General features: G+C 49.0%; 1 protein-coding gene across 1 annotated transcript in view; it reads right to left on the bottom strand.

Moving 5' to 3' along the window:
• Positions 1–4,407, bottom strand: part of KDM7A (lysine demethylase 7A) — a 74,827-nt gene extending 70,420 nt beyond the window's left edge. The window contains exon 1 of the mRNA XM_041002175.1: positions 4,126–4,407. Coding sequence (XP_040858109.1) covers positions 4,126–4,319 — 194 coding nt within the window. The 5' untranslated portion in view covers positions 4,320–4,407. The remainder of the gene's footprint in view (positions 1–4,125) is intronic.
• Between the last annotated feature and the right edge of the window lie 10,095 nt (positions 4,408–14,502).

Raw genomic sequence — 14,502 nt, 5'->3', positions numbered from 1 at the left:
GGCCACGATGGTGGCACAGCAAGGTAGTCCTCCACCTGCAGTGCTGGTATCCCATGGACACTGGTTCTAGTCCCAGCTGCTCCACTTCTGTTCCAGTTCCCTGCTAACGGCCTGGGAAAACAGCAGAGGATGAGAGAAGGCCTTGGGCCTCTGCACACATATCAGAGACTGGGAAGAAGCTCCAGGACCCTAGCTGCAGACTGGCCTAACTCGCGTCCTTACAGCCATTTGCAGAGTGACCCAATGGATCAAAGGTCTCTCTGTCTCTCCCATTGGACTTTCAAGTAAAAATAAATAGATCTTTTAAAAAAATTAAATTAAAAAATGAATAAAACTACATAAGTCCCTGACACCCATGTTGAAAACTCAGAGAGTTCCAGTTGGCCAGCATTGTCCTGACCCAGCCTGGCCTTGGGGCATTCAGGAACTGACACAGTGACAGACAACTTCTGTCTTTCCTCTCCACCTTTCAAATAAAAACAACTTTTTCATTTTATTTTATTAGAAAGTCAGATATATACAGAGAGGAGAAGAGACAGAAAGGAAGATCTTCATCCAATGATTCACTCCCCAAGTGGCCACAACAGCTGGAGCTGCACCTAGCCAAAGCCAGGAGCCTCTTTCAGGACTCTCTTGCAGGTGCAGGGTCCCAAAGCTTTGGGCCGTCCTCGACTGCTTTCCCAGGCCACAAACAGGGAGCTGGATGGGAAGCGGGGCTGCCGGAATTAGAACTGGTGCCCATATGGGATCCCTGCACATGCCAGTTTAGCCACCATTTGCCATGCCAGCATTGCATATGGGAGCACCAGCTGGAGTTCCAGCTGCTCTACTTCCATTCCATTAGTTCCCCGCTAATGTGCTTGGGAACACAGCAGAACATGAGCCAAGTATGTTATCCTTTGTCAAACTTTCAGAAAGACCCAAAAAGTGAGAACTCTACATCTATTCTCGGGGAAAATTGGGCTGTATCCACAGCTCCCAGCCCCTGCAGTGTCAATGATCCATTGTACCCTGCCTGGTGGGTGTTCCTTGTTCCCTCTCATTGATTTAAAAAGAAAAAAAGTGGGCTGAAGAATGGAAATGCCTAAACACCAAATAACGCGGTTGATGTGTAAACCATGAGGTGAGGGTGTTGCAGTTGCCTTGAGACAAGTGAAAAGTGTCAGGATGGGGCCGCCCTACCCTGACAGGACAGATGCAGCAACAACTGTGCACATCTGACACCGGAAGCTCCAGGCACAGCAAACCAAACTTTATGCCAAGAATCATGGATTCTCTGAGTTTACAAGGTTCATTTGCTTGAAGTACAAACATGATCAAGGAACTTTCCAGATAAAGGCAATTCTCTGTCTCCAACTTCCACTGTTTCCTTTCTCCTCCTGCAGATGGATCGGCTCTGGACGTTAAACTGAGCGTGCACAGTAAAGACACACCTTAGTTCTTTAGGGGTGTAACTCTCACGGAGGCAAACAATATTTGCTTAGTAATTAAAACATAAGGAACATTCCATTGCCTTAAAAAAAATAAATAAAAAACACTTGGAGCCCGAGGCAGTAGCCTAGCAGTTTAAAGTGCTCGCCTTGCAAGCACCAAGATCTCATATGGGCGCTGGTTCTAATCCTAGCGGCCCTACTTCCCATCCAGCTCCCTGCTTGTGGCCTGGGAAAGCAGTCGACAAAGCCGGTATCCTGCACCCATGTGGGAGACCCAAAAGAGGCTCCGGGCTCCTGGCTTCAGATTGGCTCAGCTCCAGCTGCTGCAGCCACTTGGGGAGTGAATCATTGGACAGAAGATCTTCCTCTCTGTCTCTACTCCTCTCTTTCCAATAAAAAATAAAATAAATCTTAAAAAAAACACTCATTTCATGGCACAATCACAGGAAGAACGAGTAGACCCCAGGTTACCAATACATTAAGCAGTGAGCACCGAGGTCCCCCTTGGTGGGGCACAGCGGCATCACCAAACCTGCTGACTTGTGACCTCTGAACCACAGGAAAGTTACAAGAACTGGCAGTCCAAAACAACCTGATCTAAAAACAAAAAAACAAAAAAAACCTCTATACTGAACAATGGCACAAATTTCTTATGCAACTTAAAATGGTTCAACTTCAATAATACTCCCAATTATAAAATAGTTCTTCAAAAAAGATAATCATTCATATAATCTATTCTATAGAGAATCTAAGTTTCTGTATAATCTCTATTATCTTCCATAATCTTACAATTATGGAAACTAATGTAAAAAAAACTGGCAATAAATAAATAAAGAAAATAGATTAAACTGACAAGGTTTGGTATCTTCAAGTTTCATTTTTAGATACTCAAAATAAAAAAGCAAGTATCAGGTTAGAATAATGAAAAGTACTTGGTATAATTTATTGTTAATTACAAGAGGCAAGGTTTAATAATATTCACCAACCATACAAGAGTCCAGATTATTAACATTTATCTTGAAGCAAAACTAGAATCTCGCCTATCTTTGAAAGCAATTATCTGTTGTCAAAACCATCCAACCTGGAAACCGAGTAAGTAAAACTAACTGTCCTTGAAAATTAAGTAAAACTCTAGCTTGCACTCAACACTTAAAAAATCCCACTGCGATGTCTCCGGCTTTCTCTCGCCGGACCAGTAGAGGGAGACTGAGACAGCTGGCCTGGTCCTGTCTGCTCCTGTGAAATTGGGGAGGGGGAGCGGAGGCTGTATTTAAATGCCCTGCTGTCAATCAAAGGACACTTCCTACAATCACAGCCACCACATCTGCTATTACTCGTGAGCGTGCTTCGCCAAGATACAACACCCAATGGTGCCCGGGAAAGCCGCTTCACCTAAAGGTGACCGCAGGCTCTGCCACAACACCCAAATAAGGACTTTGGGAGCCCAACCCCAACTAGTTTCTTTGTTTAAATGCCTGCGAATCCCTCCCACGCCGGAGTCAAGAGGCTGTGGCGCCGCCCTTTATTAGCCTCACACTTTGATTACAAAACACACGAGTCGGCGGCCTGGCTGCGGAGGCGGCCCGAGCTCTCACAAACGTCAAACCCGCAGCGCGGCGGCGGCTGAATCAGAGGGCAACGTCCTCCGCCGCCTCCGCCAGCCGCCCCGAAGTTGGCCGCCCCGGCGCCGGTGGGGGGCCCCCGCTGCGGGCCGTCCCGGGGTCGCCCGGCCCCGGGGAGACCGCAACCGCACTCTTTGTAAAGTTTGAGGCGCAGCGCGAGGGCATCGCGGGGGTGCCGGGGGGCAAGAGTTTGGAGAAGCTGTCCCTCCTCAGGGGTCCCAGCCCCGGCAGCCACGGGGGTGTGTTGGGGTGCGGGGTCGCGCGACCCCCGTCAACCTGCCGCCCGCGCCGGTGGCGGGGGGCACCGTGCGGGTCCCTGAGAGAGGAGTCCCTCATCTGTTGCTGTGTAGACTCGCTCAACCCCTCCGAGCTGACCGGTGCGATCGCCTTACCGCCGCCCCCCCCCAACACACACACACACACACACGCCGCCCCCCAACACCTCCACCCCCGCGTCCCGGCGCCCCGCGGGTCGCGGAAGTTTAGTAAAAAGATGGCAAAGAGGGGGCGCGCCGGGGACCCCGCGGCAGTGGGGGGACAAGACGCGCGCTGCCCGAGCGGAGCCCCGTCGCCTCCCGGAAGGAAGGCTGGCGAGGCGAGCCGGCCCGGGCACAGCGGCGGAGCCGACCGGAGCTCCCCGGGCGCGGCGGGGCGGGCACCGAGAGGGGCGGCGGGCACCGAGAGGGGCTGCGGGGCCCCGCCGGCGCTCCGCCCGCCGCGTCCTCCCGGCTCCTCGGCCCCGGGCTCCCCCTGCCAACTTCTCCGTCGGCCCCCTTTGTTCCTGTTTGTTGTGGTGACTCTTCGCCCGGGCCGGGTGAGCCCACCGGCTCCCCCCTCGGCAACCCAACCCTGGTGCCTGACGAGCCCGGGGCTTGGGGGGGCCCCCCGCGCGCCCCACTTGCCCGACCCCCCGGCAGCTCCGCGCGCCTGGGGGTGGGGGGGTCCCCGGGACACACCGGGCACGGCGCGGCGGCCCGGCCGGACGGGAGGTGCGGCGGCTCGGCCGGGCCAGCGGCGGTTGGTCGGTGGCCGGCGACGGCGGTGCGGGGACTGGAGGGGGGTTTATTTACCTGCCGTGGAACCAGTCCTTGCAGACATCGCACTCGATCATGAAGCGGTTCACGTCGTACGGCTGCCGGCACACGCAGTACACGGGCGGGGGCGGCGGGGGTGCCGAGGCCCGGCCCGGAGCCGCCACCGACACGGCTGCCGCGGCGGCTCCAGCTGCTGCTCCCGCGGCCACCGCCGCCGCCGCTCCGGCCATCTTTAAAACACACACATATACACACACACACACACACACACACACGCACGCACACGCTCGCTCGCTGCTCCGCTTGCCGACTGGAGCGAGCGCAGCCGCCAGCCAGCGCCGCCTCCTGCAGCAGTGGGAGCAGCAGCAGCAGCCCCGGCGGCGGAGGCGCCTGGTGCACGCGCGCGCGCGCGCGCGCCCGCGAGGAGGAGAAGCGGCGGCGCGCCGCGTGCGCGCGCGAGGCGGCAGCCCCGGCAGCTTCCGGCGCTGGGCGCTCGGCTGTGCGCGTCTCGCACACGTCTCCCCCCCGCCTGCCTCGGGCGCGCTCCGCTCCTCACGGCGGCCGCCCCGGGAGGGAACGAGCCGCTCCAGGGCTCGCGGGGTCGGGGAGGCGCCCCTCAGGCCGGGGCTCCGTGTGAGGACAAGTGGCGGCGGCCGAGGCCGGCGGCCGGACGGGCGGCCCCAGTCAGGACGTGCCGGGAGCGTGCCGGGAGCCGGCTTCGTTATTTCTGAGAGGAAGCGGAGGCCGGGTGACGTTCCTGCGGAGTGAAAAGGGGCAGATGGCCGCGTCTGTGTTGTGGGAAGGGAGGGAGGGGAAAGTGTCAGCCTGCCCAGGTCACCTTTCGCCTGAGGGAAAAAGAGTCTGAACTGCATCCGCAGCGGCCCCGCCGAGATCGGGGGGTACCAGTGCCTCTGGTCCTGCCCGGGGAGACCAGCCGATCATCGTGCCCTTCCGAGGGGGAGGACTGGGCTGGGAGACCCTCAGGACTCGATGAACTGTCCCGCTGGGATTTTCATCCAGCGATGGTTGGAGTCCCGGGTCGGAGATGGAGGTTGCACTCCCAAAGAAGTTGCATCCCGTAAGGAGTTGTCCCCAAAATGGGGTTACTGGAGAAAAAGTGGAAACGCACTGGCGTGCGTTGAAGTAATGTGGTTTAGCTGCGAAGGCGTTGGAGTCCCAGGCTGGGGTGTATTCGGAATGCCTGCGGTGGAAGCCTAGGTTACGTTTCCCTCGCCGCGATGGGGGTTGATGCGGATCAGTGGTACTTCGTGCAAAATAAAAAGCCACCGATACATGCTTCTGAATGAAACTGAGACACAAACTGTGAGATGAGAAACCAAAGAATAAAAACAGCAGCTACTGACTAGAAGAAGAATACCTTCGAATCCGCACAAGCTGGACGAGATGTTAAGGATTAGTGAATATTTCTCGCTGCATTTCAGAGGGCATGTGTATCCGTGGGAAAGGCCCCAGGTCGTTTTTCTTAGGGAAAGAGAAAAAGCTGTCCCTAGCACCATCTCTAGGCACAGAATCGCCGACCTATCCTTTTTATAGTTTAAGAAGTAAGAAACTTGCCTCAAAGTCTCCATGGTCAAAGCTGGAACTAAAGTTTAACTTTTCTTGATTCTGTATCCAGTCATTTTTCTAACCACACCTGCTGTTTGGCACATATATTGCAGGAAAACAAAAATCTGGAAGTAATGGTTGACCACGAAATCTTCTTTCTTTCTTTTTTTTTTTTTTGTTGTTTTTTAGATTTTTTTATTATTATTATTACAAAGTCAGAGAGGAAGATCTTCCATGCACTGATTCACTCCCCAGGTGAGCGCAACAGCCGGTGCCTGCCCATATGGGATCCCAGCACCTTCAAGGCCAGGACTTTAGCCACTAGGCCACTGCGCCGGGCCCAAAATCTATTTCTAAAGGAAAAAAAGAAAAAGTGACTTACTTTCTTGTCATTTTGGTATACGGATTGGTGGAGTGAAAAAAAACCCAACGGGCCCTGCGCCGTAGGGTAGTAGTTAAAGTTCTCGTCTTGAACACAGGGATCCTGTATGGTGCAGGTTCTAATCCCGATGTCCCCTCTCCGCCCCCCGCCCCGCTCCCCATCCTGCTCCCTGCTTGTGGACAGAGAAAGCAGTGCAGGATGGTCCAAAGCCTTGGGACCTTGCACCTGTGTGGGAAACCTGGTAAAAGCTCCGGGTCAGCTCAGCTCCGGCCATTACAGCCACTCAGGGGGTGAATCAGCAGATGGAAGATCTTCCTATCTCTCTTCTGTGTACCTGGCTTTCTAATAAAAATAAATAAATCTTTTTTAAAAAAAGCCCAACATTAGGAGGCTACTAAGCCACTTGCACAAGCCACTCCACTTCTCTGGAACTGGGTTTCTGAGGATCTTCCCTAATTACATGACAGAGGCTTCACAAGAAACAGAAGATAATGTATTTGAAAACATACTTGGCACAACCGTGTCTACTCAGAAGATAGCAGGGCAGTGATAGACCAGCAGCTGCAGGGTTAGGAGAGCAAGGCATCCACACAGAAGCTGGCAACTTGGTGTGGCATGTTCTCTGGAAGCCACCCAGCCTTAGGGTGTCAACAAGGTGGTGGGAAGTGGGGTGAAGAGGGCAGCCCCCCCAATGGGGAGGGGGTGGTGGTGAGAAATTGTCAACTACAAAGGTTTGGTTATTTAAGTACCTTACTGAGCATGGGACCCAGACATCTTGCTATTGGAGAAGAGAATTACAAGCATGAAAAACAGAACTGCATTGAATGCCGTGTGCCAGTAACGAGGGCATTAACCTATCTCTAAAAATACATAGAAACCGGGGCATTTGTACATACGGGTCCTTCGCACTGAGAGGATATGGGAATCCTAACACCACAAATCAGTTCTTCCAGCCCAGATCGTGGCTGTCCAGTACCGTTCACCTCCAAAACTGGAGAAGACAAAGTACAGACGGAGCCTGGAGTCTCCAGTTGTGCCAGAAAATATGAGCATATCAAAAGGACTCAAGCCAACCCATGTCCCAACTATCCAAACCAGGGACAAGCCAAACTTCAAACTTAGATGATAATGATATATTATAATCCTTTGACGACTGGAGGGAAAAAACAAACAAACAAACCAGAAATTAGAACATTCATGGGGGCAATGGCCTTTGTCCTGGGCAGTTAGCATGGACAGTGGGAAGCCTGCATTCCATTTTAGAGTTCCTAGGTTTGCGTTTTGGCCCTACTTCTAATTGCAGCTTCCTCCTGCTCTGGGCAGCAGCAGCTGATGACTCAAGGTAGCGGGTCTTTGTCACCCAAGTCCAAGACCTGTACTTCTGGAGTAGTTCCTTGCTCCCAGCTTCTGCCTGACCTAGTCCTACCTGTTGGGGCATTTAGGTGATGGGCCAGAGATTGGGAACTCATTCTTTCGTCCAAATAAGTTGACTTCTTAAAATTTTCATAAGAATGAGTGCATTTACAAAGTTTCAAAACCTCTCCCCACAAAATTTATTTTAATTTTGAAGAAAACTTGAGTAACTTCACATTGTTGGGAAGGACACAGACCATGAACTAACTGCCATCAATAGTGAGACGAGACAAACTGAAATCACAAGGCCTAAAAGGAGTCAGTGATAATACAGCGTCATTTCAGTGTATTTTCTACGCACTCTATTTGAGTTCCCACACAGAAATGTCAGCCAAGAATAAAAAATTCTGTATGACATACAAATCTTTAATGAAGTTTAAAACAAAACACAAAAATTCTACCTTTATGGGTCAGTGGCATGGTGTAACACCCTAATCCTCCATCTGCAGCATTCACATCCCATAGGGACACCTGTTCATGTCCCAGCTACTCCACTTCCAATCCAGCTCCTTGCTTATGCACTGGAAAAGCAGCGAGGATGACCCACGTGGGAGACCTAGAGCAAGCTCCTGGCTCCTTGATTCAGGCTGGCTCAACTCCAGTCATTGTGGCCATTTGGGAAGTGAAGCTAGCAATGGAAAATCTCTCTTTCAATCTGCATGTCTCACCTTTTCTCTGTAAAAATCCACCTTTCAAATAACAATAAATTTTGAAAACCAATCTTTAGAAGAGAGGAAGACAGAAATTCTGGCTAATGCCCTAAGTATTGGTGACAAGATCCATGTGGGGTTTTGTTTTTTAAAGATTTACTTATTTTTATTACAAAGTCAGATATACAGAGAGGAGGAGAGACAGAGAGGAAGATCTTCTATCCAATGATTCAGTCCCCAAGTGAGCACAACGGCCGGTGCTGTGCCGATCCAGAGCCAGGAGCCAGGAACCTCCTCCAGGTCTCCCACACAGGTGCAGGGTCCCAAGGCTTTGGACCATCTTCCACTGCTTCCCCAGGCCACATGCAGGGAGCTGGATGGGAAGTGGAGCTGCCGGGATTAGAACTGGCGCCCGTATGGGATCCTGACACGTTCAAGGAGAGGACTTTTTAGCTGCTAGGCCCCGCCACCAGGCCCAAGATGCATGAGTTTTCATTAATATGTGGGTTGGGATTTTATAACCCACTGCCTCTGTAACAACTTACATGTGAGTTTTACTTTTGTCAGTTTAATGGAGATGATAACAATGTAAAAAAGTTGGGTGCATTAAATGAGGTAACAAAATGTTAGATACAATTCATAGCACATAATAAGCCATGAAGCTATTATGTAATGTACTTTGTAACAATACAACAGATTTGAAGAGCCAGAGAGGAGAGACAACTAAAGGAGTATTATGGCACTAAAAACAGCGAAGAAAGAAAAGTCTCAGAAAGAAAATACCTTGAAGCAAGCAAGCCAGCTTGGTGTCAGACTGTGGTGTTTTCTCTGCCTTTCTATTTCACTGATACAGTACCAACAATAGACATTTCTTGCTTTCCATATTAAATCTAAGCTATTCTGTTTTTAACACTCCTGTTCGTAAAGCTCTGACAAGGAACTTGTGTTCCCATGAAACAATTCTATTTCCTGCTACTAACAGTACTTGTCTATCTCCATCCATAAAGGTATCTGCTATTCCCTTAAAAAATCAAGCATGCTTTGGAAACGCTTCATGAAACTACTGACACATTAAATGATAACAGTTTGTTCTCATGTAGCACTTTATACTACTTAAGCGTGTCCATCAGATTAAATAAACAAGGAACAGCCTGCCTACAGTTGTGAAAAGGACAAGGAAATGTTCATTTTACTGAGATGAAGGGACGAAGACAATGTTTAGATGGGAAACGTTGCCCGAGGAGAGTATATCTTGAAAAAGGCTATTCCACTGCAGCGGGCTGGGGGGTGCAGAAAAGGGGAGCAGAGAGGCCATGGAGAAGGCAAGATCGCATGGCTGGCATTATGGCATAGCATGTTAGACCTCTGCTGTGAAGACACTGGCATCCCATATGGGCATCGGTTTGAGTCTCACTGCTCCACTTTAGATCCAGCTCCTTATTAATGTGTTTGGTAAACAAAGCAGCAAAAGATACCCCAAGTCCTTGGGCCCCTGCCATCTGCATGGGACATATGGATGCAGTTTCAGGCTCCTGGCTACAGCCTGGCTGTTGTGGATATTTGAAGAGTAAGCCAGCACTGAAAAATCTCTCTTTTCTCTCTCTCCCTCACTTTGCCTTTCAAATAAGTAGATAAATATTTTAGAATTGAAAAAGAGAGAGATGGGCTCGGCACAGTAGCCTAGTGGCTAAAGTCCTTGCCTTGCACATGCCATAATCTCATATGCGCACTGGTTCATGTCCCAGTGGCTCCCCACTTCCCATCCAGCTCCCTGCATGTGGCCTGGGAAAGCAGTGGAGGACGGCCCAAAGCATTAGGACCCTGCACCTGCGTGGGAGACCTGGAAGAGGCTCCTGGCTCCTGGCTTTGGATCAGTTCAGCTCTGGTCATTGTGGCTACTTGGGGAGTGAATCAGCAGATAAAAGATCTTCCTCTCTATCCCCTTCTCTATATGTCTGACTTTCTAATAAAAATAAACACATCTTTAAAAAGAAAGAGAAAAGACAAAACTTAATACACAAAACTCAAGCAGCTTTGTGAGTAGCTGCACTCATTGCTTTTGTTTCTGCACCAAGAGCTAGGGAAAAATCTACACTGACAGCCCAAAGTTGAAGTACTACTAAAGGACTGTCTTTATTTGAATATATTCAGCTAAATAATAGAATAGTGACAATCTCGAAGTATAACAAAAGTAAAAAACAGAGACGTTATTAAAAATGAGTAAAGTATATAGCTTGACACTCGCATATATATATATATTTTTTAATATGTATTTTTCTTTTGGAAAGGCAAATTTATAGAGGGAAGAAGAGTCAGACAGAAAGCTCTTTCATCTACTAGCTCATTCCCCAGGTGGCCACAACAACTAGAGCTAAACTATTTTAAAGCCAGGAGCCAGTAGCCACTAAAGTCCTCTCCTTGAATGCTCCAGGATCCCATATGGGTGCCGGTTCTAATCCCGGCAGCTCCACTTCCCATCCAGCTCCCTGCTTGTGGCCTGGGAAAGCAGTGGAAGATGGTCCAAGGCCTTGGGACGCTGCACCCACTTGGGAGACCCGGAAGAGGTTCCTGGTTCCCAGCTTCGGATTGGTGCAGCACCGGCCATTGTGCTCACTTAGGGACTGAATCATCAGATGGAAGATCTTCCTCTCTGTCTCCTCTCCTCTCTGTATATCTGACTTTCCAATAAATAAATAAGTCATTTTTTAAAATCCCACCATTTTAAGAAAATAATAACTTGCAGTAACCAAAAAAGCAAGTAAAGGGTTAATCATGGAGAGAGAGAGAGAGAGAGAGAGAGAGAGAGAGGAACCCTCAAGCAAGAACAAATACAGAACTGCAGCACAGACTTGTATAAAAGGTATCATAAGATAAAAGCCTAGGATGAACTGGGCCTTGCCAAGTAAGTTAACGACAGTTAAAAGGACTCCTTCATTTATATTTAGAATAAGAAAAAAGAACCAGGAAAGTGTAGGCATAATGCTTGGGGCAGATGGTATCATATTGATAGATGATAAAGCAAAACTGCTCAACTTCTGTTTGTTTCATCTCTTTTATTGATGTGTATCTTTAAGCTAAAAAAATCTATACCAAAAAATATGGACTTGGGACTAAGTATTGATTTGGCCCACTTATTTTCGGCAGGATTTGGCGGACTGGAAAGGTTTCCTATTCAAAACCAGACTAAGTGCTTCAAGTGAGGCCAATGGGAAGTATGAATGCATGGGGTGGGTGGAGGGAGGTGATGCCAAATATTATGTGTGGCAGCATGGAGAAAAACGTGTCTTAGATATACACACACCATTGCCCAAAGGAAGTGGTAAAACCATTTGGCAATGCAAACAGAACTGTGGCAGTGCACCTGGAGACAAGATAGTAGAGAAAGGAATACAGCTAGTATTTGTGCATCAGGAATTTGCCCAGCTGTCCATATCCTCTCATTTAATCCCTGCAAATACCTTGGGGTAGGTAATTAAGACAATGTGGCACTTGAATTGTGGTACTTAAGCTGCTGGTGAAAGTGGGAATTAACTTGCTCAGGAGAATGCAGCTAGTCAGGGGAGCAGGAGAGACTGAACCCCAGGCTGCATGTGAAACCAGGGGGACAATATACTTGAGAAGTTAAGTCTCCCAGAAACTGCCTGTGAGCAGGTCAAATGTAGGAGCCTCCGGCTCAGCGCTGGAGGGCAAAGATAGGATGACCTTCTGTGAGTCAGAAGGCACAGGGACAAAAGGACACAAGGCCAGGTTCAAGGTGATGGAGGTCTATCACCTCCATTGTGGTGATGGTTTGGTGGACATATGCGTATATAGAAATTAATTAAATTACACAATTAGATATATAGTGTATCTTAATATCTACTGCATAGCTAGACACTTTGCTTAAGTTGTCTTGGCTCTGTCAGAGGAATGACCAACTCACAGGGATTACGACAGAGGCTAGGAATTAGGAATACAATTCAAGGAAGGGAAATTTTATGCTGAGATTCTTAAGGACTTCCGCTAAGCTTTATGAAACATGGGAGAATGGTAAATGGAAATCCCAAGACTAAACTAAGTAGAAGTCCTGGGAAAAATGTCTCAGATTTGAGAGGAGGACAGAAGGCTACAAGATGAGAGTGTCCAGGCATGAAAAAAAAAATTGACAGCCTGTTTGAAAATGGTCTTTTTAACATTAGGGAACAAAATAATTGATGAGAACATGGTGGCTTTATTGAAGCAGTTAGGGAAGAAATTAACAAACAGCACTTAGTAAAATAAAAAACATAGTTGGGACTGGGAACAGATCAAGCTAATCAAGGCTGCAGCACTCCTTGGTAAGCATGAGGGCTGGGTCCAGGGGCAGGCCACTCGTGAGAGCCAGAATGGGTATGGTACAGGCTGGGCTAGGTCACTGCACCCATGGTCCACATGAGAGCTGGGTCTGGGGGCGGGCCAGGTGGAACTGCTTTGTATCACCCACCAATGAGTGCCCAAATGGATGTGCAGGCCAGTCATGTAAGACTACAGTGCCTACCAGTGAATGCCAGGACTGGGGCAGGACTTGTCAGGCTGTGCCCAGCAACTACCAACTTGCACAGGATCCACGGTTGGTAGAGGGTCTGATAGGGAAACTTGGGGAATTCCCCTGTTAGGCTGCAGCTTCCACTGGCAAGTAACAAAACTGGGGCTGAGGGAATGCCAGGCCAGGCCTAGCTATAACACCTGTCAACATACTTTATTATTTTTAGCAATTTGTTTGTTCTTATTGGAAAGGCTGATCATATTTACAGAGAGAAGGAGAGAACAGATAGAAAGATCTTCTATCTGCTGGTTCACTCCCCAAATGGCCACAGTGGTTGGAACTGAGCCGATCCAAAACCAGGAGCCAGGAGTTTCTTCTGGATCTCCCACACAGGTGCAGGGTCCCAAGAGCTTTGGGCCGTCCTCCACTGCTTTCTCAGGCCACAAGCAGGGAGCTGAAAGAGAGGTGGAGTAGCCAGGACAAGAACAGGCTCCCATATGCAATTCTGGCGCTTACAAAGTGAGGATTTAACCATTGAGCCATCACACTGGGCCCTAATACGTATTTTTTTTTCTTAAGTTGAATAATGAATGAACAAGGCTAAGGAAAAAATTGGTGATTTTGAACAGAAAACCTGGGATGTCTTCCAAAAAGACAATGAAAGCAGGTAGAGAAATATGAACTGTGAGAAAAATGAAGCCATAGAAGAGAAAGGAAGATACACACTTGCCTAATGTTTCTAGATGAAGGAAAGGGAGACAGGCAGGTGTAAGCGGCAGTAGTTAAGATGTTGCCTGGGACGCCAACATCCCATACTGAGGTGCCTAGGTTTGGGCACCAACTCTCCTCCCCACTCTGGGTGCCAAGCAAGGCAGAAGACAGCCGCAGTACTTGGGTCCCTGGCACCCATATGGAAGATCTAAATGGAATTCCTGTCTCCCGAGTTCAACCTGGTCCAGCCCTAGCTATTGTGGCCCTTTGGGAAGTGAAACAATAAGATCTCTCTCTGTCTCTCTTACTTTGCATTTCATATAATTAAATGTTAAAAAAAAAAAAAAAAAACTTGGTCCCGGCGCGGTGGCGCAGTGGTTAAGGTCCTCACCTTGCACGCCCAGGATCCCATATGGGCGCCGGTTCTAATCCCGGCAGCCCCGCTTCCCATCTAGCTCTCTGCCTGTGGCCCGGGAAAGCAGTCGAGGACGGCCCAAAGCTTTGGGACCCTGCACCCACGTGGGAGACCTGGAAGAGGCTCCTGGCTTCGGATCGGCATAGCACCGGCCGTTGCGGCTCAATTGGGGAATGAATCATCGGCCGGAAGATCTTCCTCTCTGTCTCTCCTCTCTGTATATCCGCCTTTCCAATAAAAAAATAATAAAAAATAAATCTTTTAAAAAAAAAACCTTTCATAACTGGACATTGGTAATTGAAAGGCGCAAAATTATCAAACACAATCTTGACAGCTGAGAACTTCCAAAATGTTTGAGCTGAATCAAACCTTTTGTGTACAAATTGATGCACCTATTAAAAGAATTTTCTCCAGAACTTTTGGCTCTAGACATTCAAAAACTTTGTCTCTCCTCCATGTTTCACCCAGTTCATTTCAAACAACTCTCCCTTGTTCTACCCTTCCATGGCAGGTGCAGCAACACAATGGGCGCTAAGGGGCATTTCTGCTTTATAAAGGCATACTAGGGCTGGCTCGTGGCTCAACACTTGTAGTTAGCTTTCCAGGAATTTTTGGAAGCCTTTTGTCAAACATTCAAAAAATTCGGTTAACAGGTGGGAATGCGGCAAGGTAGTTAAGATGCTGCTTGCAATGCCTGGTTTGTGTCTTGGCAACTCTGCTTCCAAGCCAATTTCCTGCCAATGAGAACCGCGAGAGGAAGCAGATGACAGGC

This window comes from Ochotona curzoniae, unplaced genomic scaffold, assembly GCF_017591425.1.
Source record: "Ochotona curzoniae isolate NIBS_2020 unplaced genomic scaffold, NIBS_Ocur_1.0 scaffold_2476, whole genome shotgun sequence".
NCBI classification, from domain to species: Eukaryota; Metazoa; Chordata; class Mammalia; order Lagomorpha; family Ochotonidae; genus Ochotona; species Ochotona curzoniae.
The sequence above is the reverse complement of the archived record's forward strand: the minus strand, read 5'-3'. Positions and strand labels throughout refer to the sequence as shown.